Source organism: Bufo bufo, chromosome 4 (genome assembly GCF_905171765.1).
Source record: "Bufo bufo chromosome 4, aBufBuf1.1, whole genome shotgun sequence".
NCBI lineage: Eukaryota > Metazoa > Chordata > Amphibia > Anura > Bufonidae > Bufo > Bufo bufo.
The window spans coordinates 58,839,282-58,864,834 of record NC_053392.1 but is presented as its reverse complement, the minus strand read 5'-3'; the positions used below and the strand labels follow the sequence as shown (position 1 = coordinate 58,864,834).

The window sequence follows — 25,553 nt, the reverse complement described above, 5'->3', positions numbered from 1 at the left end:
ATGCTGCCCCCCACACAGTAGTGTCCCCCACACAGTAATTTCCCCCACACTGCCTCCCACACAGTAGTCCCCCCACACAGTAGTGTCCCCCACGCTGTCCCCCACACAGTAGTGTCCCCCACGCTGCCCCCCACACAGTAGTGTCCCCCATGCTGCCCCACACAGTAGTGTCCCCCACGCTGCCCCCCACACAGTAGTGTCCCCCACACAGTAGTGTCCCCCATGCTGCCCCCCACACAGTAGTGTCCCCCACACAGTAATTTCCCCCACACTGCCTCCCACACAGTAGTCCCCCCACACAGTAGTGTCCCCCACACAGTAGTGTCCCCCCCGCTGCCCCCCACTCAGTAGTGTCCCCCACGCTGCCCCCCACACAGTAGTGTCCCCCACGCTGCCCCCCACACAGTAGTGTCCCCCACGCTGTCCCCCACACAGTAGTGTCCCCCACACTGCCCCCACACAGTAGTGTCCCCCACGCTGCCCCCCACACAGTAGTGTCCCTCACGCTGCCCCCCACACAGTAGTGTCCCCCACGCTGCCCCCCACACAGTAGTGTCCCCCACACAGTAGTGTCCCCCATGCTGCCCCCCACACAGTAGTGTCCCCCACACAGTAATTCCCCCCACACTGCCTCCCACACAGTAGTCCCCCCACACAGTAGTGTCCCCCACGCTGTCCCCCACACAGTAGTGTCCCCCACGCTGCCCCCCACACAGTAGTGTCCCCCATGCTGCCCCACACAGTAGTGTCCCCCACGCTGCCCCCCACACAGTAGTGTCCCCCACACAGTAGTGTCCCCCATGCTGCCCCCCACACAGTAGTGTCCCCCACACAGTAATTTCCCCCACACTGCCTCCCACACAGTAGTCCCCCCACACAGTAGTGTCCCCCACACAGTAATTTCCCCCACACTGCCCCCACACAGTAGTCCCCCCCACACAGTAGTGTCCCCCACACAGTAGTGTCCCCCACACAGTAGTGTCCCCCATGCTGCCCCCCACACAGTAATTTCCCCCACACTGCCTCCCACACAGTAGTCTCCCCACACAGTAGTGTCCCCCACACAGTAATTTCCCCCACACTGCCCCCCACACAGTAGTCCCCCCCACACAGTAGTGTCCCCCACACAGTAGTCCCCCCCACACAGTAGTGTCCCCCATGCTGCCCCCATACAGTAGTGTCCCCCACACAGTAATTTCCCCCACACTGCCCCCCACACAGTAGTCCCCCCACACAGTAGTGCCCCCCACACAGTAGTGTCCCCCACGCTGCCCCCCCACACAGTAGTGTCCCCCACACTGCCCCCCACACAGTAGTGTCCCCCACACTGCCCCCCACACAGTAGTGTCCCCCACGCTGCCCCCACACAGTAGTGTCCCCCACGCTGCCCCCCACACAGTAGTGTCCCCCACACAGTAGTGTCCCCCATGCTGCCCACCCACACAGTAGTGTCCCCCACACAGTAATTTCCCCCACACTGCCTCCCACACAGTAGTCCCCCCACACAGTAGTGTCCCCCACACAGTAATTTCCCCCACACTGCCCCCACACAGTAGTCCCCCCACACAGTAGTGTCCCCCACACAGTAGTGTCCCCCACACAGTAGTGTCCCCCATGCTGCCCCCACACAGTAATTTCCCCCACACTGCCTCCCACACAGTAGTCCTCCCACACAGTAGTGTCCCCCACACAGTAATTTCCCCCACACTGCCCCCCACACAGTAGTCCCCCCCACACAGTAGTGTCCCCCACACATTAGTCCCCCCCACACAGTAGTGTCCCCCACACAGTAGTGTCCCCCATGCTGCCCCCATACAGTAGTGTCCCCCACACAGTAATTTCCCCCACACTGCCCCCACACAGTAGTCCCCCCACGCTGCCCCCACATAGTAGTGTCCCCCACGGTGCCCCCCGCACAGTAGTGTCCCCCACACAGTAGTGTCTCCCACATTGCCATCCCTCCCATAATAAATTGCCCCCCCACTGTGCCACACAGTCTCCCACCATATTCCCCCCACGTCCTCCTGTGTGCACCCCCCCTCATGTCCCCCAAAGTTGCCACATTATAAAATAAAATAAAAGTTTGCCCCCACACGTCCTCTGTCCTGTGTGCACCCCGGCCCCCTCATGTCCCCCAAAGTTGGCACATAAAAGAAGAAAAAAAAAGAAAGATAGAAAGAAACCCTAAAAGCTAAATACTTACCTGCGCTTGCTTGCACAGTCCCGGCACTGTGCTGCTGAGTCCCGACAAAGGCGCTCGCGATGACGTCATCACGCGCGCCTGCGCCGGGATTTCACTACCGCAAAGGCTTCAGGCCTACTAGGCCTGAAGCCTATGGCGGTGATCGGCAGCGGGGCAGGAAACTATGCGCTCCGCTCCCTGCCCCGCCGCAGTATGTGGGACTGGGTCACGGGTGTCAGCGCTTCAGCAATGAGCGCTTCCATCTGTATTGATGGAAGCGCTCATTGCTTCTGGGCCTGCTGGCACCCCCGTCAGAGCCGGCACCCGGGTCCACGATTTGCAAACCGCAGAAAACTGTACGGACATGTGCATGACGCCTAAACGTGATCTATCCACCTCTCATTGTGGTGCCTAGACATCAGGGGACATGGGGTCCTACTGGCCAGGGATTTCTACATTTAAGATGACAGAAGAAGGAGTAATCTACTCTAAAAATCAAAAGGTGGCATTGAGCACAATGAAAGGAAACAATGGGGGTAAGGTTAGGGGTGTTCAATTTTCATGGGTTTACTCTGGTTTTTGTTTAGCAACGTGTATTATGTGATCACACCTACGCGGCGACCTTCAACCCTCGGCAGGATGTGTGGCAGGAAAGTTGCTGAACGTGCAACTCCTCTAAAATGTCAACAGAGCTAATTAGTTACTTAGGAATTAATCGGTGACCCATTAAGTGCATGTTCACATTCCTGAGCCTCGAGTAATATCCTAGAAAACTGCATAACCAGCAATTCCTTTACAGCTCAGCACCACTCCCATCATACGTGAAAAGAAGCAGATGAGAAGCTGGTCTTCAGGAGACCTGCGGCTTGACTTTCAGAAAGGGCTGTCATAATGAATCAACCACTTTAAGCCCCTTCCCTGCTTCCCATAAAGGTCGATTTTAATGAATTAATACGTTTTTATGTTCTCCCCATGTTTGCGTGGGTTCCTTCCGGTTTCCTCCCACACTTCAAAGACCTACTGATAGGGAACTTAGATTGTGAGCCCCACTGGGGACAGCAAGTGATGGTAATGTCTCTACAGTGCTACGGAATATGTCAGCGCTATATAAGTGAGTAAAATGAATCAATCAATTAATAAAGAAATAAAAATGCCAGGCGACTTAATCATTACAAGGACTCTAGGGTGTTGTGTGCTCAGCGCTGACGGCTGGTCGTCATTTAGTGAGCGCTGGTTACCCTCAGTTCCATAGACAGCACTGCCCTCTAGTGGTCTTCACTGGATACATGCACTGTAAATTTATTGTTGGAAAGAAAAAATATTTCAATCAAGTCCCAATGTTAGGGAGGGAGCGCCCTCTCTCACACCATTGCCACCCGTGGAGTGCCCAGGTGTTACTATGGCAGTCAGGGTCCTAACAATGCCTTCAGAATAAGTTTTTTTTTAAAACAAATAAAATGCAAAAAAATTGCTAGAAATATTTTTTAAAAATATATATTGGTATGTTCACAACGACCTATACAATAAAAACGCATTTTTGCAAACGGTGAGCAGCGCAAAAAATATGAAATAACTTTAAAAGAGCCCAAATTGCTGTGTTTTGTTCATTCTACCTCTCAAATAATGCAATAAAAAGTAATCGAAAAGTCACACATACCCCAAAATAGCCCGACTAGCCTTGTTTCTCTACTACTCATAAATTGGGGACACCGATATACTTTACATCCACACAAGGTCTCTCTGATGACACCAGACCTGAAAGAAATCAGAACAGGAATTGCTGGCATCAGTAGTGCAGCCTCAGGCTTCAGACCTGTAAATTCAAGCAACCATATCACACTTTGCAGCCATTGTCCATTTTATTTCATACTTTCTTACCTTCCACAGCCATGTTCTGGTTGGTGGTAGAGTGCGGTGCACCTCTGAGGGTTCTTTAGCACTTTTTAGCATACCTCTTTTAGGCCGCACCTCTTTTGTGATGCATTAAATCCCTTTTTGTGATGCGTCGCAACTCTTCAGTGGACATTTGGGCCCTGAGACTGAGTCATACAGGTTAAAGTGTCATGGCAGCGCTCTGTTCCCTCCACCATTCCATTAGGCAGGAGAAGTATGGACAGACGTTTCCCTGCAGCACTGCGATGGTTAATTCCCCTTTCTGACCCTGTGTTCAGTTGGTTGACTAATGAGCTAATGAGCTCTGCTATATTAGCTGGGCTGTTTGCTACACCCCCTTCCTGAGCAATGTGGTCTCTACAGATCTTGGTAGGTCCCAGTAGCTTGCTAAAACCTGTAAAGTAGCTGGAATCCATTTGTCTGCCTGTGTACTGACTTCTGCCTGATCCTCTGATTATGATTCTCTGCTGCCTGACTTGACCTATGCCTGTTCTCCGTACTAACCTTGTGCAGCCTGCCCTGACTTTTGGACTGTTTCACGGAATTGCATGAACTCTGCCTGCCCTGACCTCAGCCTGTTATTGACTCTGAATTTGCCTGTTCCCTTGGTGTCACCCATCAATGTATCTGGCCTTCATTGGTCAGCAGCCAACCACATAACATAGAGCCTACTCCAAGAGGTAGTGGCCTGGAGTGTTCCCGGTAGTGAAGACAAGATCCCCGTCTAGAGGCTTAAAGGGCTTCTGTCAGCCCACTAAACCGTTTTTTTTTTTTGTTTAATAATAACCCCTACACTGCGATCTCTGCATACATAAGTAAAATAATAATTTTCGTTCAGTAGAATTTGATAAAACGCTATTTTTATAATATGTAAATTACCTTGCTACCAGCAAGTAGGGCGGCTACTTGCTGGTAGCAGCCGCATCCTCCGACCCTAATGACGCCCCCTCCGCATTGTCCTGGCCCTGCCTGTTTTCATTCAATATCTGGCGCCTGCGCCGCGGCCGTACCTATCTTCAATCTGCGCAGGCGCACTGAGAGGCGGCCACTCACTTGGCCGCTCGCTCCTCAGTGCGCCTGCGCAGATTGAAGATAGGTACGGCCGCGGCGCAGGCGCCAGATATTGAATGAAAACAGGCAGGGCCAGCAGAGAACGATTCAGTTCCCTGGCCCTGTCAATCACAATGCAGAGGGGGCGTCATTAGGATCGGAGGATGCGGCTGCTACCAGCAAGTAGCCGCCCTACTTGCTGGTAGCAAGGTAATTTACATATTATAAAAATAGGGTTTTATCAAATTCTACTGAACGAAAATTATTATTTTACTTATGTATGCAGAGATCGCAGTGTAGGGATTATTATTAAACAAAAAAAAACAAACGGTTTAGTGGGCTGACAGAAGCCCTTTAAAGGGTTTATCCAATCCCTATAAAGACACCCAGAATGCCCGGGCCCCTCCTCTAGAGCATACTTACCTGCTTCACGGCACCGACGTCCCTCTGGATCTCTGCGCGGCTGCCGCTGCATCTCCCCGTCATGTGGATCAAAACATCCGGTGATCGAAACATCTGCTAGGGAGGCTGGCCACCGTCGCGGCCTGCTATTGGCTGCACCCCCCAGTCACCAGATGTTTAGATCCACGAGATGGGGAGATGCAGCGGCAGCCATGCAGGGATGCATAGGGAAGCGGGTGTCAGGGAGGGAGGTAAGTATGCTCTAAAGAAGGGTACTGGGCATTCTGGGGGTCATTATAGGGATTGGCTAACCCCATTAAAGGTTGGAACAGTAGTTCCACAACCATTGTCTGTAACATAAAAGGGTTGTCCCACAAAAAATATTGTACAGTTTTTAAACAGGCACCTGGATCTGAATACTTTTGTAATTTCATGTAATTAGAAATTTTGTATAGCCTCTAAGGCATTCAATGAAATATACCTGTATCACACCACCTGCTGTTTGCTCTCACACATGCTCAGTTCCACCCTTCAACTGTCACCAGCTGCAGCAGACAGGACACACTCCCTGAGAAAGGACACACCCCCTGAGAAAGGACACACCCCTGAGCTGCAGGCTTGAAATAAATCTAGCAGAACAATTGAAGCAATGAATGGGGAGATCTCTGGATCCATGTGAGGTACAGGGCTGGTTCTAACTTTGTTAGAAAGAGATTGTCATGTACTATATTTTTACATTTAAAGTTCATGGTGGGAAACTTTCCACAAGAAAGCAGTCTTCCATGCAGCATTTCTGGGACTCCGGGATCATTTTTAAAACATTTTCATAAAAATTATACATAAAGAAAATACAGAAGCTTCACCATCCCCCCCACCCCTCATACAAAGTGAGAAGGAGACAGCCAAGCTATATCTCAAATCATAAGATACAGCCTCAGGTGAAAAGCCATGCTGTTCATTAATTCGGTTATGTAAAAAAAAAAGAAAAAAAAAGAAAAACATACTCAGTAAACATTCTAATCTCAGATAGTGCCCAATGTGGTAATCCCAGGGTGTCTAACCACCTATCCCAAATAGCCTTAAATTGCGATATCTGATTCCTTTTGAGGTACGGTACACCCCATGCTCCAACCTAATGATGTCATTCATTCGAGAAAGAAATTCCTGGCGCGTGTGGGGGCAATCTACCTGTCTGCAATCGCATTACAAGCTTGGTAAACGTGTAGTGCGTGAACCAGGAGCAGTGTAGTGCACGAACCAAGAGAAGTGTAGTACAGGAACCAGAATGGTAGTGCAGGAACCAGAAGAAGTGTAGTACAGGAACCAGAATGGTAGTGCAGGAACCAGAAGAAGTGTAGTACAGGAACCAGAATGGTAGTGCAGGAACCAGAAGAAGTGTAGTGCAGGAACCAGAATGGTAGTGCAAGAACCAGGAGAAGTGTAGTACAGGAACCAGAATGGTAGTGCAGGAACCAGAAGAAGTGTAGTGCAGGAACCAGAAGAAGTGTAGTGCAGGAACCAGAAGAAGTGTAGTGCAGGAACCAGAAGAAGTGTAGTGCAGGGTTCAGGAGAAAGTGTAGTGCAGAAACCATGAGCATTGCAGTGCAGGAATTAGGAGCATTGTAATGCAGGAAGCAGAAGTGTAGTATATGAACCAGAATTGTAGTGCAGGATCCAGGAGAATTGTAGTGCAGGATCCAGGAGAAGTGTAGTACAGGAACCAGAATGGTATTGCAGGAATCAGGAGAAGTATAGTGCATGAACCAGGAGCATTGTAGTGCAGGAACCAGAATGGTAGTGCTGTAACAAGGAGCAGTGTAGTGCAGGAACTAGAATGGTAGTGCTGTAACTAGGAGCAGTGTAGTACAGGAACCAGAATGATAGTGCTGTAGCTAGGAGCAATGTAGTACAGGAACCAGAATGGTAGTGACGAAACTAGGAGAAGTGTAGTACAGGAACCGGAATGGTAGTGCTGAAACTAGGAGAAGTGTAGTACAGGAACCAGAATGGTAGTGCCGAAACTAGGAGAAGTGTAGTACAGGAGCCAGAATGGTAGTGCTGTAAGAAGGAGCAGTGTAGTACAGAAACCGGAATGGTAGTGCTGAAACTAGGAGAAGTGTAGTACAGGAACTAGAATGGTAGTGCTGAAACTAGGAGCAGTGTAGTACAGGAACCAGAATGGTAGTGCCGAAACTAGGAGAAGTGTAGAACAGGAACCAGAATGGTAGTGCTGTAAGAAGGAGCAGTGTAGTACAGAAACCGGAATAGTAGTGCTGAAACTAGGAGAAGTGTAGTACAGGAACCAGAATGGAAGTGCTGAAACTAGGAGCAGTGTAATACAGGAACCAGAATGATAGTGCCGAAACTAGGAGAAGTGTAATACAGGAACTAGAATGGTAGTGCCGTAACTAGGAGCAGTGTAGTACAGGAACTAGAATGGTAGTGCTGAAACTAGGAGCAGTGTAGTACAGGAACCAGAATGATAGTGCCGTAACTAGGAGCAGTGTAGTACAGGAACCAGAATGGTAGTGCTGTAACAAGGAGCAGTGTAGTACAGGAACTAGAATGATAGTGCCATAACTAGGAGCAATGTAGTACAGGAACCAGAATGGTAGTGCTGAAACTAGGAGCAGTGTAGTGCAGGAACTAGAATGATAGTGCCATAACTAGGAGCATTGTAGTACAGGAACCAGAATGGTAGTGCTGTAACTAGGAGCAGTGTAATACAGGAACCAGAATGGTAGTGCTGTAACTAGAAGTGTAGTACAGGAACCAGAATGGTAGTGCTGAAACTAGGAGCAGTGTAGTACAGGAACCAGAATGGTAGTGCTGTAACTAGAAGTGTAGTACAGGAACCAGGAGAGGGATCTCCTTCAGCTTACATGCATGCTGAGAAAACAGATTTCAATTTTTGGTACAATTATTTGTACCAAATACAATTAATACATTTTCCTCTTTACATTCCTTATTGAAGGAAATGTATTGAAGGCAATATATACTGAGGTCAGGACACACTTGCCTGCTGTAATAAAAAGCTTCTTCTCTTGGTAAGAATATTTATAATACAGAGAAAGTCCATAACGAGGTTTAGTCTTTACTTTTTTTTATATATCCTACATATATTTATAATACAACGAAAGGCTTCAAAGGGTATTATGAACTGGAGAGCCCATTTCTGTATTTGGCTGGCCACGTGATCGTCTGCTATTGATAGGACCAGATGCAGGCAGCCAAACATATTTCCCAACAGTGACTACTGCAGGAGAAATCCAGTACTACATGGCGTAGATAAATACTTAAAAGGCATAAAAGTGATGCAGAATGGATTTTTATTTTGGTCTGCCTTCTCTCTCTTTGGGGCTTCTATACTTCTTCATGGCTGTCTAATAATCCAGAATATTCAGAAGCTAAAGGGTACCCTATTGTTGCAGAATTTACTGCACAGTATTCTTCCTTGTATATGGCAGTATACCTTATAGACCAGGGATCAGCAACCTTCGGCACTCCAGCTGCTGTGAAACTACAACTCCCAGCATGCAAACATGCTCAGCTGTTCTTCTAACTCCCACAGAAGTGACGGAAGCATTCTTGGAGTTGTAGTGTCTGAACAGCCGGAGGTTGCTGGTCCCTGTTATAGACAGTCAGGAATCCACACAATAGGCATTGTTATCAGAGATCAGTAAATTACTCCTTGTAAGAAGAAAATGACACGTCAGTAAACAATTCCAGACACTAGCACGCCGCAAAGCAAAAGCAAGCAAGGAGATGAGCAGCTGTCTGTGAATATTTCATGTCGTCTGAGAGGTCCGCAGACGTGTGAGCTGTCTTACCTACAACCTTACAAGGTGTCAGTAACAGATCTGACTTGTCTGTCAATCATCTGTTGTCAGAACCTGATGATTATACAGAGATGAGCGGCGCTACATAAGCGCTGCTTATCTTCTTATACAGAAGCGGATCACTTTCATAGAAAATTGATTGAGAGACGCGGTGTGCTCTCTATTTGTAACAAGAGGTTTCTTCATAGCTGCCCTATATATTATACAGTTGTGTCCCAGCTGCTGGAGAACATCATGATTCACACCTCAGCTGCTGAAGAACCTCATAATACACACCTCATCTGCTGAAGAACCTCATAATACACACCTCAGCTGCTGAAGAACCTCATAATACACACCTCAGCTGCTGAAGAACCTCATAATACACAACTCAGCTGCTGAAGAACCTCATAATACACACCTCAGCTGCTGAAGAACCTCATAATACACACCTCAGCTGCTGAAGAACCTCATAATACACACCTCAGCTGCTGAAGAACCTCATAATACACACCTCAGCTGCTGAAGAACCTCATAATACACACCTCAGCTGCTGAAGAACCTCATAATACACAACTCAGCTGCTGAAGAACCTCATAATACACACCTCAGCTGCTGAAGAACCTCATAATACACACCTCAGCTGCTGAAGAACCTCATAATACACAACTCAGCTGCTGAAGAACCTCATAATACACACCTCTGCTGCTGCAGAACCTCATAATACACACCTCTGCTGCTGCAGAACCTCATCACACATACCTAAGCTGCTGTAGAACCTTATAACACACCTCAGTTGCTGAAGAACTTTATAATACACACTTCATCTGCCTCAAAACCTCATAATACATGCCTCAGCTGCAGAAGAACCTCATAATATACACTTCAGCTGCTGCAGGACCTCATAATATATACCTCATCTGCGGAAGAACTTCATAATACATACCTCAGCTGCTGACAATCCTCATAATACACACCTCAGCTACTGCAGAACCTTATAATACACACCTCAGCTACTGCAGAACCTCATAATTCACACCTCAGCTGCTGCAGAACCTCATAATACACACCTCAGCTACTGAAGAACCTCATAATACACACCTCAGCTGCTGAAGAACCTCATAATACACACCTCATCTGCTGAAGAACCTCATAATACACACCTCAGCTGCTGAAGAACCTCATAATACACACCTCAGCTGCTGCAGAACCTCATAAGATACACCTTAGCTGCTGTAGAACCTCATAATACACACCTCAGCTGCTGCAGAACATCATCACACATACCTAAGCTGCTGTAGAACCTTATAACACACCTCAGTTGCTGAAGAACTTTATAATACACACTTCATCTGCCTCAAAACCTCATAATACATGCCTCAGCTGCAGAAGAACCTCATAATATACACTTCAGCTGCTGAAGAACCTCATAATATATACCTCATCTGCTGAAGAACTTCATAATACACACCTCAGCTGCAGAAGAACCTCATAATATACACTTCAGCTGCTGCAGGACCTCATAATATATACCTCATCTGCTGAAGAACTTCATAATACACACCTCAGCTGCTGACAAACCTCATAATACACACCTCAGCTACTGAAGAACCTCATAATACACACCTCAGCTGCTGCAGAACCTCATAATACACACCTCAGCTACTGAAGAACCTCATAATACACACCTCAGCTGCTGCGGAACCTCATAATACACACCTCAGCTACTGAAGAACCTCATAACACACACCTCAGCTGCTGCAGAACCTCATAAGATACACCTTAGCTGCTGTAGAACCTCATAATACACACCTCAGCTGCTGCAGAACCTCATCACACATACCTAAGCTGCTGTAGAACCTTATAACACACCCCAGTTGCTGAAGAACTTTATAATACACACTTCATCTGCCTCAAAACCTCATAATACATGCCTCAGCTGCAGAAGAACCTCATAATATACACTTCAGCTGCTGAAGAACCTCATAATACACATCTCAGCTGCTGCAGAACCTCATAAGATACACCTTAGCTGCTGAAGAACCTCATAATACACACCTCAGCTGCTGCAGGACCTCATAAGGCACACCTCAGCTGCTGCAGAACCTCATAATACACACTGTGGCTGCTGCAGAACCTCATAATACACACCTCCGCTGCTGCAGAACCTCATAATACACACCTCCGCTGCTGCAGAACCTCATAATACACACCTCCGCTGCTGCAGAACCTCATAAAACTACACATCTCAGCTGCTGCAGAACCTCATAATACTATACGTACCTCAGCTGATGTAGAACCTCTTAATACACCCCTCAGATGCTGCAGGCATTCTTTATAACAAGAATGAGGCTCTTTCAGTTCAATCAATGGTGAACAGGTACTCTTAATAAAGAGGTTCTGCAGGGGCTCCATAATATGTATAAATATCCTGAACCTGCACGAATGCAAAATACAGTTGTGTGCATGAGACCTATTTGATTTTGCAATAAAAATGTCAAAAACTGTTTTTTTATAATTCTGTAAAGTGCTATTTCTTTTTAGCACATTCAATTCTGCAACTTTGCAATTTGCGACTGTGCAAAAATACTTCTATCATTTACAATTTAGTAAATATCTGTCTGCAGAGGAGATTGTGACAGGGCGGCCAGGACATGCTCCCTCTGCACTGTGCTGGGAGGAGGGCCTGCCTGGCACATGGACCTGCTATAGGTGCAGGGCGGCCACCCTCAGGCCTGCTGGAGCCACTCCTCTGCTCTTTCGCTCTGGGCTATTTTGGTCTGTCAGTGTGAACTGATCACTGACAGATGAGGATACAGTATCCAGCTGGGGACCTGTTGCTCTCTTTAGATTGCATGTGAAGCAGAGCTGGATCATGACTGCCCTCCAGCTGAGCCCTCAGCTCTTCTGCTGATCACCGAACTGCAGGATGCTTCCCAGATCTCATGTAGTAAAAGGATAAGTTATTTCAGGAACTCCAGTGACTTGATTTTTTTTTATTTTATTGTATAATTTTTTTTTTTTTTGTTTTACTACAATTTTCTTTTTCTTTTTTTTTTTTACCAAAATGTCTGATCCTTCTAATGGAGAGGAGAAGGACCCGGATATTGAACTCTTTGTAAAGGTAAGTCCTATTCATTCCATAGGTTGTGTGACTGACCTGGATGGTTCTTGGCTGACCCCTGGGAAACCAGGAATTCCCATCAGTCCCATATTTTCGTGGGCTAAGCACTTTTTATTAGTATTATTTTAGTGTACGGTTGTGACATCCTTTTTGTTTGTGCGGACTTCTGTTTGTTTCTAGGAAGGGGGGGGGGGTGAATTTTTATTTTTTACCATATTTTCTGTGTGTTTCTTTATAACTGGTATTTTGTATTATGTTTTTTCCTTAATTGTTGTCGAATATTTTTGATTTCATGAATTCGGGTTTTGAATGTGATGTTTGTTTTTTTTGCGGCAAACTATTTTTGAATTTAATTCTAACTAAATAACAACAATCACACAAAACTATAGTGACATACTTATTAAGGGCGTTTTAGACGCCGGTCTTAATAAAGCCCCTGCACTGGCGGTGGATCCGCCGGGGTTATGAAGTGGCGACGGTCTTTACACAACTTTGGCGCATCCACCGCCCATTCTAAATGTAAGACAGCTTCTTTACTGTTTTAAATTTAGACCATTTTCTACGCCAAACCAGGAGAAGAATATGGTAAATGAGATGGACCTCCCCCCCCCCCCCCCCCCGCACACTTTTTTAGAGTGAGCGGGGAGACATTGCAGATTGCAGAAATACGTCTAATTTTGGCGTATTTCTGTTTAATAAATGACCCCCCCATAATACGTAAGTGTGCAAAAAATCTAATATAAAAATATAAGGTTGCAGCAAACAATAAAGGTCATACCATAATAATAATAATAATAGCAAAAACAATGCATACTACTACTAGACATACTACTAAGGCCTTTTGCACACGACCATATGTATTTTGCGGTCCGCTAGAAATACGGATGACGTCCGTGTGCATTCCGTATTTTGCGGAATGGAACAGCTGGCCCCTAGTTGAACAGTACTATCCGTGTCCGCAATGCGGAGAATAATAGGATATGTTCTATTTTTTTGCAGAACAGATATACGGAAATACAGAAACGGAATGCACACGGAGTACCTTCCGTTTTTTTTGCGGTTGGTTCCATATACAGTCCGCAAAAAAACGGAACGAGGCAAGAGGCCTAATAATAATAACAACACATCAGTGATTTCATTATTATTAAGGTCTCATTCACACGAATGTGTGTTGCCCGTTGCTGTATTGCAGACCTCATTTGCGGATCCGCAAGATACACGGGCACCGTTCTGTGTGCATTCCGCATCACGGATGCGGACCCATTGACTTGAATGGGTCCGCAAATCCGCAGATACGGAACACTACGGAAGCACTACGAAGTGCTTTCTGGTGTTCCGTTCCGTGCCTCCGCACCGCAAAAAGATAGAACTTGCTCTATCTTTTTGCGTAGCGGTCAAGTGAATGGGTCTGCGATGCGCTTGCGGCTGCCCCACGGTCGGTGCCCGTGCATTGCGGACCGCAATTTGCGGTCCACGGCACAGGCACGGGAAGCACACGGTCGAGTGAACAAGCCCTAAAGGTGCCATTCTAGACTAAACTTTTTTAACAGACCTCTTCAGAGTTTCAGGACCCGCGGTGGGGTTTATACCTACCTGGTCCTGGCTGCTGGATTCCAGATCCATTGCTCCACAGCTGCCTTGTGCCGCCCAGTGATGTACCACATGGGTGACAGGTCACCACTGCAGCCAGTGATTGGCTGCAGCAGTCACGTGACACCCGTCAATAGAATGTTGATTCCCAGAGACCTAGGACCTGAAGAGGCGGCCGTGGAGCGATGCAGCCAGAATCAGGTATGTGTGAACCCCACCGTGCGTCCAGCCTCTCTGAAGAGCTCTAGAATAACACCTTTAATACAGTAAAATTCCTTTAATCTACCACCAAATGCTCTCGGTTAAGAAAAACTTAAAATATAAAAAATCAAATCTCCCACTATAACGTGAGTTCCTAAAAAGTTCTCTGTTCCGTCATTGCTATTTGGTTTTGCGAAATTTCAGTACAAACTATCTGGATTATCAAATGCCAGATTATAGGAATTTCATCAAAGGGGTTGTCCAAGTGTTTAATATCAGGATAGGTCATCAACATCAGGTTGGCGGGGGTCCAACTCCTGGCCCCCAGGACGATCAGCTGTTCGAAGAGGTTGCTGTGTTCTGGTGAGCGCTGCAGCCTCCTCATAGCATTCTAAGCACAGCGCCATTCATTGTATGGTGGCTGTGCTTGGTATTGCAGCTCTAGTCACTTTTATTGGACTGATCTGCACCTGGGCCATGTGACCTATGAATGTGATGTCACTGGCCCACTCGCGTTTCTTCAAGCAGCTAATCGTGGGGGTCCCAGGAGTCACACCCCCCCCCCCCATTGATCTGATATTGATGACCTATCCTGAGGATGGGTGATCAACATGGCCATCATAATATCTCACATCACTTACTGATTAGACGCAGATTCCCTTTGTGGGGTTTATGTTGTGTTCTGGTATTACTTTACCTGCACAGATATCTGATTCACGCAGTTCGGAGCTTAGTCAGTGTTCACATTTTCATTTGGATTGAAAGTTATGACTCTAGTGAGGCACGAGGTGCCGAATGCCCCGTGCATCATGTAGATTTGTCTAGACTTTAGAGAACGTGCTCATAAATTGTACCTCCTCCATTGCCAGAGATGAAGAAGAATTCTCCAGCCTCCAGATATGTAATAAAATCTCCGCGTCCTATATTAAGGACTCCGTCGGAAAATCAGTTGAAATGGGAACCGTGCCTACGCGTTTCAGGCACCTGTAGTCCCCATAGTCTGATTGAAGATGTTTGATTTTACGAGTCATTGTGTCAATAGGGATCGGTGTCAACCGGGCGGCCAGGATGATCACGTGACTGTCGTACGCCCTGTACGTAATGTGGAAGGTCTGGTTACAACTCTGCGATCCCAGTCAGACGCAGGTCATGTCGCACAAACTGAATCGCTAGACGTTTCCCTGTAAGGGCACTACTTGCTATTCCCTATTCACCTCTATTAGTGCGCAATTCCGGAACCATCCCAAAACGACTACAAAATTCAATTTCTGTGTATCTTTGTCATGTGCAAGCTCGGTTGGTTAGAGGGGCCACTTACCATGTGCTATCCTCTAAGCAGAGAGAACCTTTGGTCCCCTGCAGGTTTAGGGCCCGGGGGCACGCCCCCATAGTTACACCTCTGCTTCTAGACCCTTATGCATTGGCATGCTTTCTATGTTCATACACAGGCATGGCATGCATATCATACGAGATACAACCTATATGGCGGCATTGTACAATGGTCAATACCGTCATGTTTTATTTGGGGTTTGGGGGCCATTCATGTGACTAATAGAAAAACCACAGAGCTTCATTTTCTGTGTGTTTTACCTAAAAAGTCTACAGAATTCTGGTGTGTGTATCCAGAAGAAGGAGAAAAAACAAACAAACACAACAAACATTCTAAATGGCAACAATGTAACTATAAAAAGATACATTGTAGTCTATGAACTGGAAAAGTAGTGTTACCTGTGCACATATTCTGTAACAAGAGGTTTATAACCCGCCCTACCGTGCGTAAAATTGCGCCGTTTATGCTCACAGTGAATCCTGGCATTTATATTATGGTACATTTAGGCTTTGGGTTATTTTGCTGTATTTTTGGGCTTTTAGAAGGTTTCGCTGATGACATGGTGTTTAACTCGGGGGCTCTCAGTGATCATTCACACGAAATCTGTGGGAAAAAAATCTGTTAGCAAGTGCTCAATTTCTTTTTGCAGCGCCTCCACAGGAAAAATGAAGTATTACACAGTTCCCAGCTGTGCAATTCATGGACGTGCTAAGTCCTCCAGATGCCCTTTGCTGCTCTGGATAATAGAGGATCCGTAAATGGGGACCCCCTATAATCTGTGGGGAAAGCCAGAAGCAAATGCTCATTTATAATGCAGCTCCACCAAAGGGGTGAATGAGCATTACAGTCACATGACGTGCAACTTGTTTATCAAAAATAGCTGCAACTTTTATGATGCCCTTTTCAAGTGCCCAGTTTGCCTGTAAGGACAGATCTGCTCCCCTAAGGCTGCAGAATGCCCCCTGATCACACAGGACACGGGAGTACAGAACAGTATAGTAATATCACATGTGACGGGTTCTGTACTGACAGCTCCAATCAGCACATGTCCGGGGGAAATCAGCCAATATATTCTAGACAGATTTTCCAGGACCTTTTCCTTTTCCTTATTTTGATATTTTCCTTCCAAAAATTTGCTAAGAACGGGAAATAGTTCTGCTTTGTTCACAATTTTTAAAGGTACAGTGTATGTTTTATCGTTACCCATCCCTAATATGTCTATGGATAACAGTCACATGAATTTAAAGGGAACCAGGCACCTGCTTATATGGAATGGCTGATTGGAGCTCAGCTAGCAAATATGCCCCCTTAGTGCCCTCACACAGTTGTTATGCCTCCTTGGTGCCCCACTTACAGTAGTGCTGCACCCTTTAAAATAATGCTGCCCCTTATTGCCCAGCCTACAACTGTGTTGCCCCCATAGTGCCACCTTACAGTAGTGCTGCCCCCTTAGTACCCCTCACAGTAGTGCTGTCCCCTTATTGCTCCCCTTACAGTAGTGCTGCCTCCCTAATGACCCCTTATAGTAGTGCTGCCTCCTTGGTGATACCTTTACAGTACTGCTGCCGCCTTAATGACCCCTTACAGTAGTGCTATCCCCTTAGTGCCCCCCTTACAGTACTGCTGCCTCCTTAATGACCCCTTACAGTAGTGCTATCCCCTTAGTGCCCCCTTACAGTAGTGCTGCCTCCTAAATGACCCCTTACAGTAGTTTAGTCCTCTTAGTACCCCCTTACAGTAGTGCTGCCTCCTTAATGACCCCTTACACTAGTGCTGTCTCCTTAGTGCCCCCCTTACAGTACTTCTCCCCCTTAATGTCCCCTTACAGTAGTGCTGTCTCCTTAGTGCCCCCCTTACAGTACTTCTCCCCCTTCATGACCCCTTACAGTACTTCTCACCCTTAGAGCCCTCCTTACAGTAGAGATGCCTCCTTAATGACCCCTTACATTGGTGCTGTTCGCTCAGTGCCCCCTAGTGCTCCCCTTACAGTAGTGCTTTGTGAGTGGAACCCGCACCTATCTGACAATGATCGCATATCCTAGGATATGCCAAAGATGTCTGGTAGCAATGGGACTGTGACCCATTTAAATGTCAGTGTCTCCTTGTGCCTTCACTTGCATTATACTGTAGACATGTGCAGGTAACTCTACCCAATTCTCCTCCTCCCAAAAACACAACGGAGGGTGCAGAATACCCAGTTCTCCTGAAAGGTAGTGGTGGTGTGGGGGGCTCCCACAACCATTAGACAAGATGGCAGAAATGTACCGTATTTTAACAGAGTTCGCCTTTGAGCAGCAGATTGGTTGAACCCTCGGTCTGACCCTCAGACACAACCCGTCTACACCTCCTGCACAAACATCATAAATCATTTGTAAGGTGATGTTACAATGGAGAACATCATAGTGAAAGAATGCACTCGAATCCTTCCTGTGACTTTCTATTCCAGAGTAGACATGTGAGGTTGTGATTACACCCAGCTGACCGGGGAGATAGAGGAACACAATGACAGCGGCTATCAGTCCGTGTAGATCGCAGGCAGCGTATTATGGAAACTGGCTTACGGGATGCCAGTCAGGTGCTTGGCTGGGCTATGTTGGCAGTGGCATAGTCCAGGGCAGGGGGTGCAGAGGTAGGTGTGACACCAGGGCTACGATGTCCGAGAGGGACCAAAAGTCACATAGGAAGCCACCAGGATTACAGATAGCACATGGTAGGCAGAGGGCCATATTATAGATGTTGCACTGGAGCCCATAAGCGTCAGGTTACACCGCTGTGCAGAATGCGAGGAGAAAATATTAATAACATTTCTGAATAGTAATATCATTTTATTTAAAAGAATATGCCCACCAGAGTCAGACTGGCCCACCAGAATGCCAAAGGATCCTCCTGTGGGCCCAGGCTTTCATACTATAGTAATTTTCAAAGGTCTAGGAGAAGGAAAACCATTTGGAGCCACTAGCGGTGGGCTGGGAACTTAAAATGGTTAAAAGTAGCCCCATGTTGTAGATGGGTCCACATTGACAGAAGGCAAGGAGAGCACAAGCAGGTGGGGCTAAGCAATACCATATTCTGGCATAAAATACCGCCCCAGCAGAACCAAATACCACAGTGCATTATAAAGCAATGCCCCAAAGCGCAAACTACCTCCCCAGAGGCTGCCCAGGACATTATATACCTGGCTAGAGGCAGCGAGGAGGGCTCAGACGGCCCTCTGGGCATCATCCCACCGAGAAGTTTCCCTGTAGCTTCTAAGCGTTTATGGCCAGTCCACCTCTGGGAGCCGTCTTTTCTGCCAGTCACTTCCCTCTAGGGACTATTTCTTTGACTCAAAGCCTATTAGACTTTATTGATGATGTAGGGGTTGGGCCCTGAGAATATCTTCCTCTGGTGGGCCCAAGGAACCTCAGTCTAATACAGAATCCAAATCTCCTGTGGATGTGCCATAAATGTCTGGTAGGTGTGGGTCCCAAATGTGGGACCTGCACCTCTGTGGAGAATCGGGGACCCGGTCACAGCAGGTGAGGCCTCTGGACACTATATCTAGGAAGAGAATGAATGGAGAGGTGACAGCGCTTCTACATCCCAGAGGTGGACCCGCATTTTTAATGCCCTGTTTCTTGATTATGACTCAAAAACTATAAAAACAAAAACAAAACTCAAATTTCAAAAATGCCCTGCTTTATATGATGAAGAGAAACTGCACAATTCAGTTTCAGGTTGAGGTAATGTGAAGACAATAGGGAAGGTGCTCAGGACTTGTTTCACATTAAGTGGAGAAAAAGGTAGTGAAATAAGGCACTTTGCTAATATTAGGTGATTTCAGAGAAGTCCTGCGGATACAGGGTGAACATAATGGGCAGGAGGAATTTAAAGCCTATGTACACCTTCGAGGGCAATTTTTATAATGATTGCAAACCCGTTTTGGGCTAAAAATAAGATTTTAAATTGGTCTTTATTAAAAATATTGAGCAGTTCTGTCACAAAGGATTAACTGTTTGTCTAGCTACCGTTGTGTTCAAAATAATAGCAGTGTGTTTAAAAAAAGTGAATAAAGCTGAACATCCTTCTAATAACTTTTATTTCCATACACACAAATGCATTGGGAACACTACACATTCTATTCCAAATCAAAACATGAAGAAAAATATATCAAATTTGTGCTGTTCAAAAAAATAGCAGTGTTTACAAGCTCAAACATTCACTATATAAACTGAAAAATGTTTGAAGATTTTGCTTTCCTTTGAATCACTTAACTAATATTTAGTTGACATCTGTGTTGCATGGAGTCAACCAACTTCTGGCCCCTGTGAACAGGTATTCCAGCCCAGGATGATTGGACTACATTCCACAGTTCTTCTCTATTTCTTGGTTTTACCTTAGAAACTGCATTTTTGATGTCACCCCACGAGTTTTCTATTGGATTAAGATCCAGGGATTTGGCTGACAACTCCATAAGGTCAATCTTGTTGGTCTGGAACCGAGATGTTGCACGTTTACTGGTGTGTTTGGGGTCGTTGTCTTGTTGGAACACCCATTTCAAGGGCATTCCTCTTCAGTATAGGGCAGCATGACCTCTTCAAGTATTCAAACTGATCCCTGATCCCTGGTATGTGATAAATAGGCCCAACACCGTAGTATAAGAAACATCCCCATATCATGATGCTTGCGCCACCATGCTTCACGGTCTTCACAGTGTAATGTGGCTTGAATTAATTGTTTGGGGGTCGTCTGACAAACTGTCTCCGGCCACTAGACCCAAAAAGAACAATCTTACTTTCATCAGTCCACAAAATGTCTCTTTAGGCCGTCAATGTGCTCTTTGGCAAATTGTAACCTCTTCAGCACATGTCTTTGTGAGGGATACTACTCCTCGTGCCCGCTTGACAACTACGTCAACTACGTCGAGCTCAAGAGATACGGTATGGTCACTGGTTACCAAGACGTGACGTTACGGCCTCCCGGAGGAGCAGGTAAGGTCAGCTTGGTACAGTTTACACCGACTCCTCCTGTCCACATGGGCACAGAGAGGCAACAAGCTGAGGGAGCCTGGTCACTGCCCCAGTAAAACAGCGCTTCCTCAGCCCGGGTACACTGCCACCAGCTTCTCGTTTGATATAAGCCCGGTCCGCTAAAGGGATTATATATGGTGAGAAACCAACCCGCGGTAGCTTATAACTAGGCCGAAACATGGACGTAGGGATTCGTGATCGAGATACACTGCTCAAAAAAATAAAGGGAACACAAAAATAACACATCCTAGATCTGAGTTAATTAAATATTCTTCTGAAATACGTTGTTCTTTACATAGTTGAATGTACTGACAACAAAATCACACAAAAATTTAAAAATTTTAATCAGAATTTTCAACCCATGGAGGTCTGGATTTGGAGTCACACTCAAAATTAAAGTGGAAAAACACACTACAGGCTGATCCAAGTTTAGTGTAATGTCCTTAAAACAAGTCAAAATGAGGCTCAGTAGTGTGTGTGGCCTCCACGTGCCTGTATGACCTCCCTACAACGCCTGTGCATGCTCCTGATGAGGTGGCGGACGGTCTCCTGAGGGATCTACTCCCAGACATGGACTAAAGCATCTGCCAACTCCTGGGCAGTCTGTGGTGCAACGTGACGTTGGTGGATAGAGCGAGACATGATGTCCCAGATGTGCTCAATTGGATTCAGGTCTGGGGAACGGGCGGGCCAGTCCATAGCATCAATGCCTTCGTCTTGCAGGAACTGCTGACACACTCCAGCCACATGAGGTCTAGCATTGTCTTGCATTAGGAGGAACCCAGGGCCAACCGCACCAGCATATGGTCTCACAAGGGGTCTGAGGATCTCATCTCGGTACCTAATGGCAGTCAGGCTACCTCTGGCGAGCACATGGAGGGCTGTGTGGCCCTCCAAAGAAATGCCACCCCACACCATTACTGACCCAATGCCAAACCGGTCATGCTGGAGGATGTTGCAGGCAGCAGAACGTTCTCCACGGCGTCTCCAGACTCTGTCACGTCTGTCACATGTGCTCAGTGTGAACCTGCTTTCATCTGTGAAGAGCACAGGGCGCCAGTGGCGAATTTGCCAATCTTGGTGTTCTCTGGCAAATGCCAAACGTCCTGCACGGTGTTGGGCTGTAAGTCCAACCCCCACCTGTGGACGTCGGGCCCTCATATCACCCTCATGGAGTCTGTTTCTGACCGTCTGAGCAGACACATGCACATTTGTGGCCTGCTGGAGGTCATTTTGCAGGGCTCTGGCAGTGCTCCTCCTGTTCCTCCTTGCACAAAGGCGGAGGTAGCGGTCCTGCTGCTGGGTTGTTGCCCTCCTACGGCCTCTTCCACGTCTCCTGATGTACTGGCCTGTCTCCTGGTAGCGCCTCCATGCTCTGGACACTACGCTGACAGACACAGCAAACCTTCTTGCCACAGCTCGCATTGATGTGCCATCCTGGATAAGCTGCACTACCTGAGCCACTTGTGTGGGTTGTAGACTCCGTCTCATGCTACCACTAGAGTGAAAGCACCGCCAGCATTCAAAAGTGACCAAAACATCAGCCAGGAAGCATAGGAACTGAGAAGTGGTCTGTGGTTACCACCTGCAGAACCACTCCTTTATTTGGGGTGTCTTGCTAATTGCCTATAATTTCCACCTGTTGTCTATCCCATTTGCACAACAGCATGTGAAATTGATTGTCACTCAGTGTTGCTTCCTAAGTGGACAGTTTGATTTTACAGAAGTGTGATTGACTTGGAGTTACATTGTGTTGTTTAAGTGTTCCCTTTATTTTTTCGAGCAGTGTACAGGACAGCACAAGATTAAATTATATATTTAATCACCTTAAGGGCACACTAAATAACACAATATACACAAGGAATATATACAGTGGTCTGAGGTTACAAATACAGGTAATATGGTACAAACAGGATTACACAGAGTACAAGTCAGTTACCGGGTAGATGAATGTTCCTTTGGGTTATGATGGTGGAATAGTCCTTGGCTGCAGTCACGTGGGGGCAGTGATGTCAGCAGTTTCCAGGTCTCTCCAAACACATGGCACGATGTGACCCCCTTTCAGAGAAAGGCACGCCCTCTTGCTGGCACAAGCCTTTTATCCTGTAGCCGGGTCCACCACCCCTCTGCTGGACTGGCAGCAAATGACCTACAAAACCCTTTAGGGTTCATAGATCCAGACCAGAAGGTCACAGGGAGATGGTTCTGGGACCAACGGATCCGCCTGGGTTCCAGCTACCAGTAGTCCAAGCATGGTACCGTTATTTGGTTTCTGTGGGGAGATATGTATATCTCCCTTCCCTGGCCTCCCACCACCACACTAAGACCACGTGCCTGTTCATCGTTGCCACAGAGACACAAATATGTATCCGGTTTGTGCTTGTGATGGCCGGGCGATTCATAATTCCTTATAAATTGCTGGTTCCATGCTGTCTGCTAGATTTGATTGAACTGGGGAATGGACTAGACCTCATGCTGAGAGATTCTTCCTGTCACATCATCTTGGTTTCTAGCTGACTGGATGGAAGTGTGAAATGTTGTAAACACTGGTGGAGTGCTAGAGATTCTCTGCCATATGCTGGCTTTGAAGCAGGGCCCCACTGTGGAGCTCACTACCTCTGCTATCTGACAGCTGGAGGCTGGTGTGGGGACATGGCTGACATAAAATATTAATCCATGTTCCTCACAGTCTTTTTTTCAACAGTGGGACTTTGCGGGGGCTTCTTGCAGATAGCTTGGCTTCACATAGGCATCTTCTAATTGTAACAGTACTCACAGGTAACTTTAGACCCTCTTTGATCTTTTTGGAGCTGATTGTTGGCTGAGTCCTTGCCATTTTGACTATTCTTCTATCCATTCGAATGGTAGCTTTTCGCTTTCTTCCACATCTTTTTGGTTGCCATTTTACAGCATTTGCGATCATTTTAGCTGAGCAGCCTATCATTTTCTGCACTTCTTTATATGTTTTCCCCTCTCCAATCAACTTTTAAATCAAGGTACGGTGTTCTTCTGAACAATGTCTGGAACGACTCATTTTACTCAGAATTTCAGAGAGAAATGCACTGTAACCAGCATGTACAACATTTGCTGCCTTCCTTCCAATAATTGCCACCTGTTTTTCAAAGAATGAATGACCTCACTAATTGAACTCCACACTGCTATTATTTTGAACATGCCCCTTTCAATAAGTGATAGAATTACAGAGAATCAGCAGCATGCATGTCATGACTGTTGGGTCTGTTGGATTTCTATTACTCTACTACACCTGCTAGTAAGTTATTTGCCATGTAGAAATATAATTTCTACCAAAAACAGTGATTGATCAGGTTAGTGATGTCTGACTGCTATTATTTTGAACAGAACTGTATGTGAATTGTACTTTTTACTTTCACTTTGTGCTGGTCATCTAATAACCCTTATCTCTAAATTACAAAAAGTTCATAAACACTTATTTAAGCTACATTCTTATCAGTAAGATCAGAATTGAGCTATAATGAGTGTTTATAAGGTCAGAGATCAGAAGTAAGGAGCCGTCAGCTGAGCCTTATTGAAGGAACAGAGTGAAAATTCTGATATTACTACTAGAGAAACTCAAGGCTGCACACAGACAGGGGTTCAACATTTTTTTTAATAAAGACCAATTGACAGAATGATTTTTAGCTCAAAATGAGTACTTTTATCACTGAACAACAGAACGTTTGTGTATGTGTATATATTAAAAAGTTGAACTTTATTAATACACCTTAAAAAATTGGAACGAGAGTGAATTCCTATGCAAACTAATGTTCACAATAAGGGTTATCCCTTGTATAGCTATATGCAAAAATTGCCACTAATTCTGGTCAGAAAGTATTCCCACCCCTATCACTTAATACGGGGTACATACAGGAGATATCTGTACCAGAAATAAGCTTGCAAGGTGATAAACCCCTATCAATTGTGGAGCATCCACCAATTTAGTGATGTGATGCTTCCACAAATAAAGAAAGGTGTATTAATAAAGTTCAACTTTTTAATATATACACATACACAAACGTTCTGTTGTTCAGTGATAAGTGTTTAGAGGTGAACGTAATCCAATTATATCTCAATCAGTGAATTCTCAAAATGAGTACAATGCTATTATTTAAAAAAAAATTGGCACAAAGGTGTACATAGCCTTTAAAGTTATTTCAATTTGAAGAAAGCAGGATCAGAACTGACAACCACTTAGCTTTTCCAGACTCGGGCAGGCCCTGATCTTTTACCCAGTGGGTTTGTGAATCTTTGTGAAAACTTCTCCACAAACTTCTCCAAGGATGTCCACAGACAGCAGAGGCCCCACACAGGATTAGTATATGGTGAATGGCTTATTATGGGACACCTGCCCTTGTCCAGTATTAGAACAACATAGCTGTTTACTTTTGAAAACAGCGCCACCCAGTGAACCCCTGTTGCGTCTGGCATTACAGCTTGTAGAGAAAGACTCCTGAATTCCACTAAGTGCAGTATTTTATTGCATGGGCGGTTTTCCAGTTTACATACATTAAACATTTTTCGGCGTGTAGCCTTCCTCAGATCACTGCATGATATGGGGGCTCTGTGGCCATTGGGCGCTTGAAGAATGTAGGCAGTTGCCCTATTTTTTGGCGCATTACGGTTTGGCACCACTTAAATAAATGAGTTTAAGGTTCAAAACCACACACAACCTGTGGACAGGTGTGGTGTTTCGGGAAGTAAACAGCCATGTTTTTCTAATTTTAGACAATCCCATTTAGTCTGTGTTCCAATCCACTATTAATTGTGTTCCATGAAATTCATTAGATCAGCCCCCAGGGGCAGATTGGGAACTCAAAGTGGCCCTGGAAAAAAATGTAGAAGTGGCCTCATGTTGTAGGCGGGGCCAAACTGGCTGAAGGTGTGGCCAAGTCAAGTAGGCAGGGCTTTTGTGGGGCAATCTGTAGTTTTTATTGAT

General features: G+C 46.1%; 1 protein-coding gene across 2 annotated transcripts in view; it reads left to right on the top strand.

The window, feature by feature from the left end:
• CLIC5 (chloride intracellular channel 5) overlaps positions 1-25,553 on the top strand; it is a 145,618-nt gene that overhangs the window by 26,510 nt on the left and 93,555 nt on the right. The window contains exon 1 of one of the 2 annotated variants that reach the window (XM_040427289.1): positions 12,140-12,469. The exons of the other annotated variant lie outside the window; for it this stretch is intronic. Coding sequence (XP_040283223.1) covers positions 12,413-12,469 — 57 coding nt within the window. The 5' untranslated portion in view covers positions 12,140-12,412. Of the gene's footprint in view, positions 1-12,139; positions 12,470-25,553 lie in introns of those variants that run through there. 2 annotated transcript variants of the gene reach the window in all.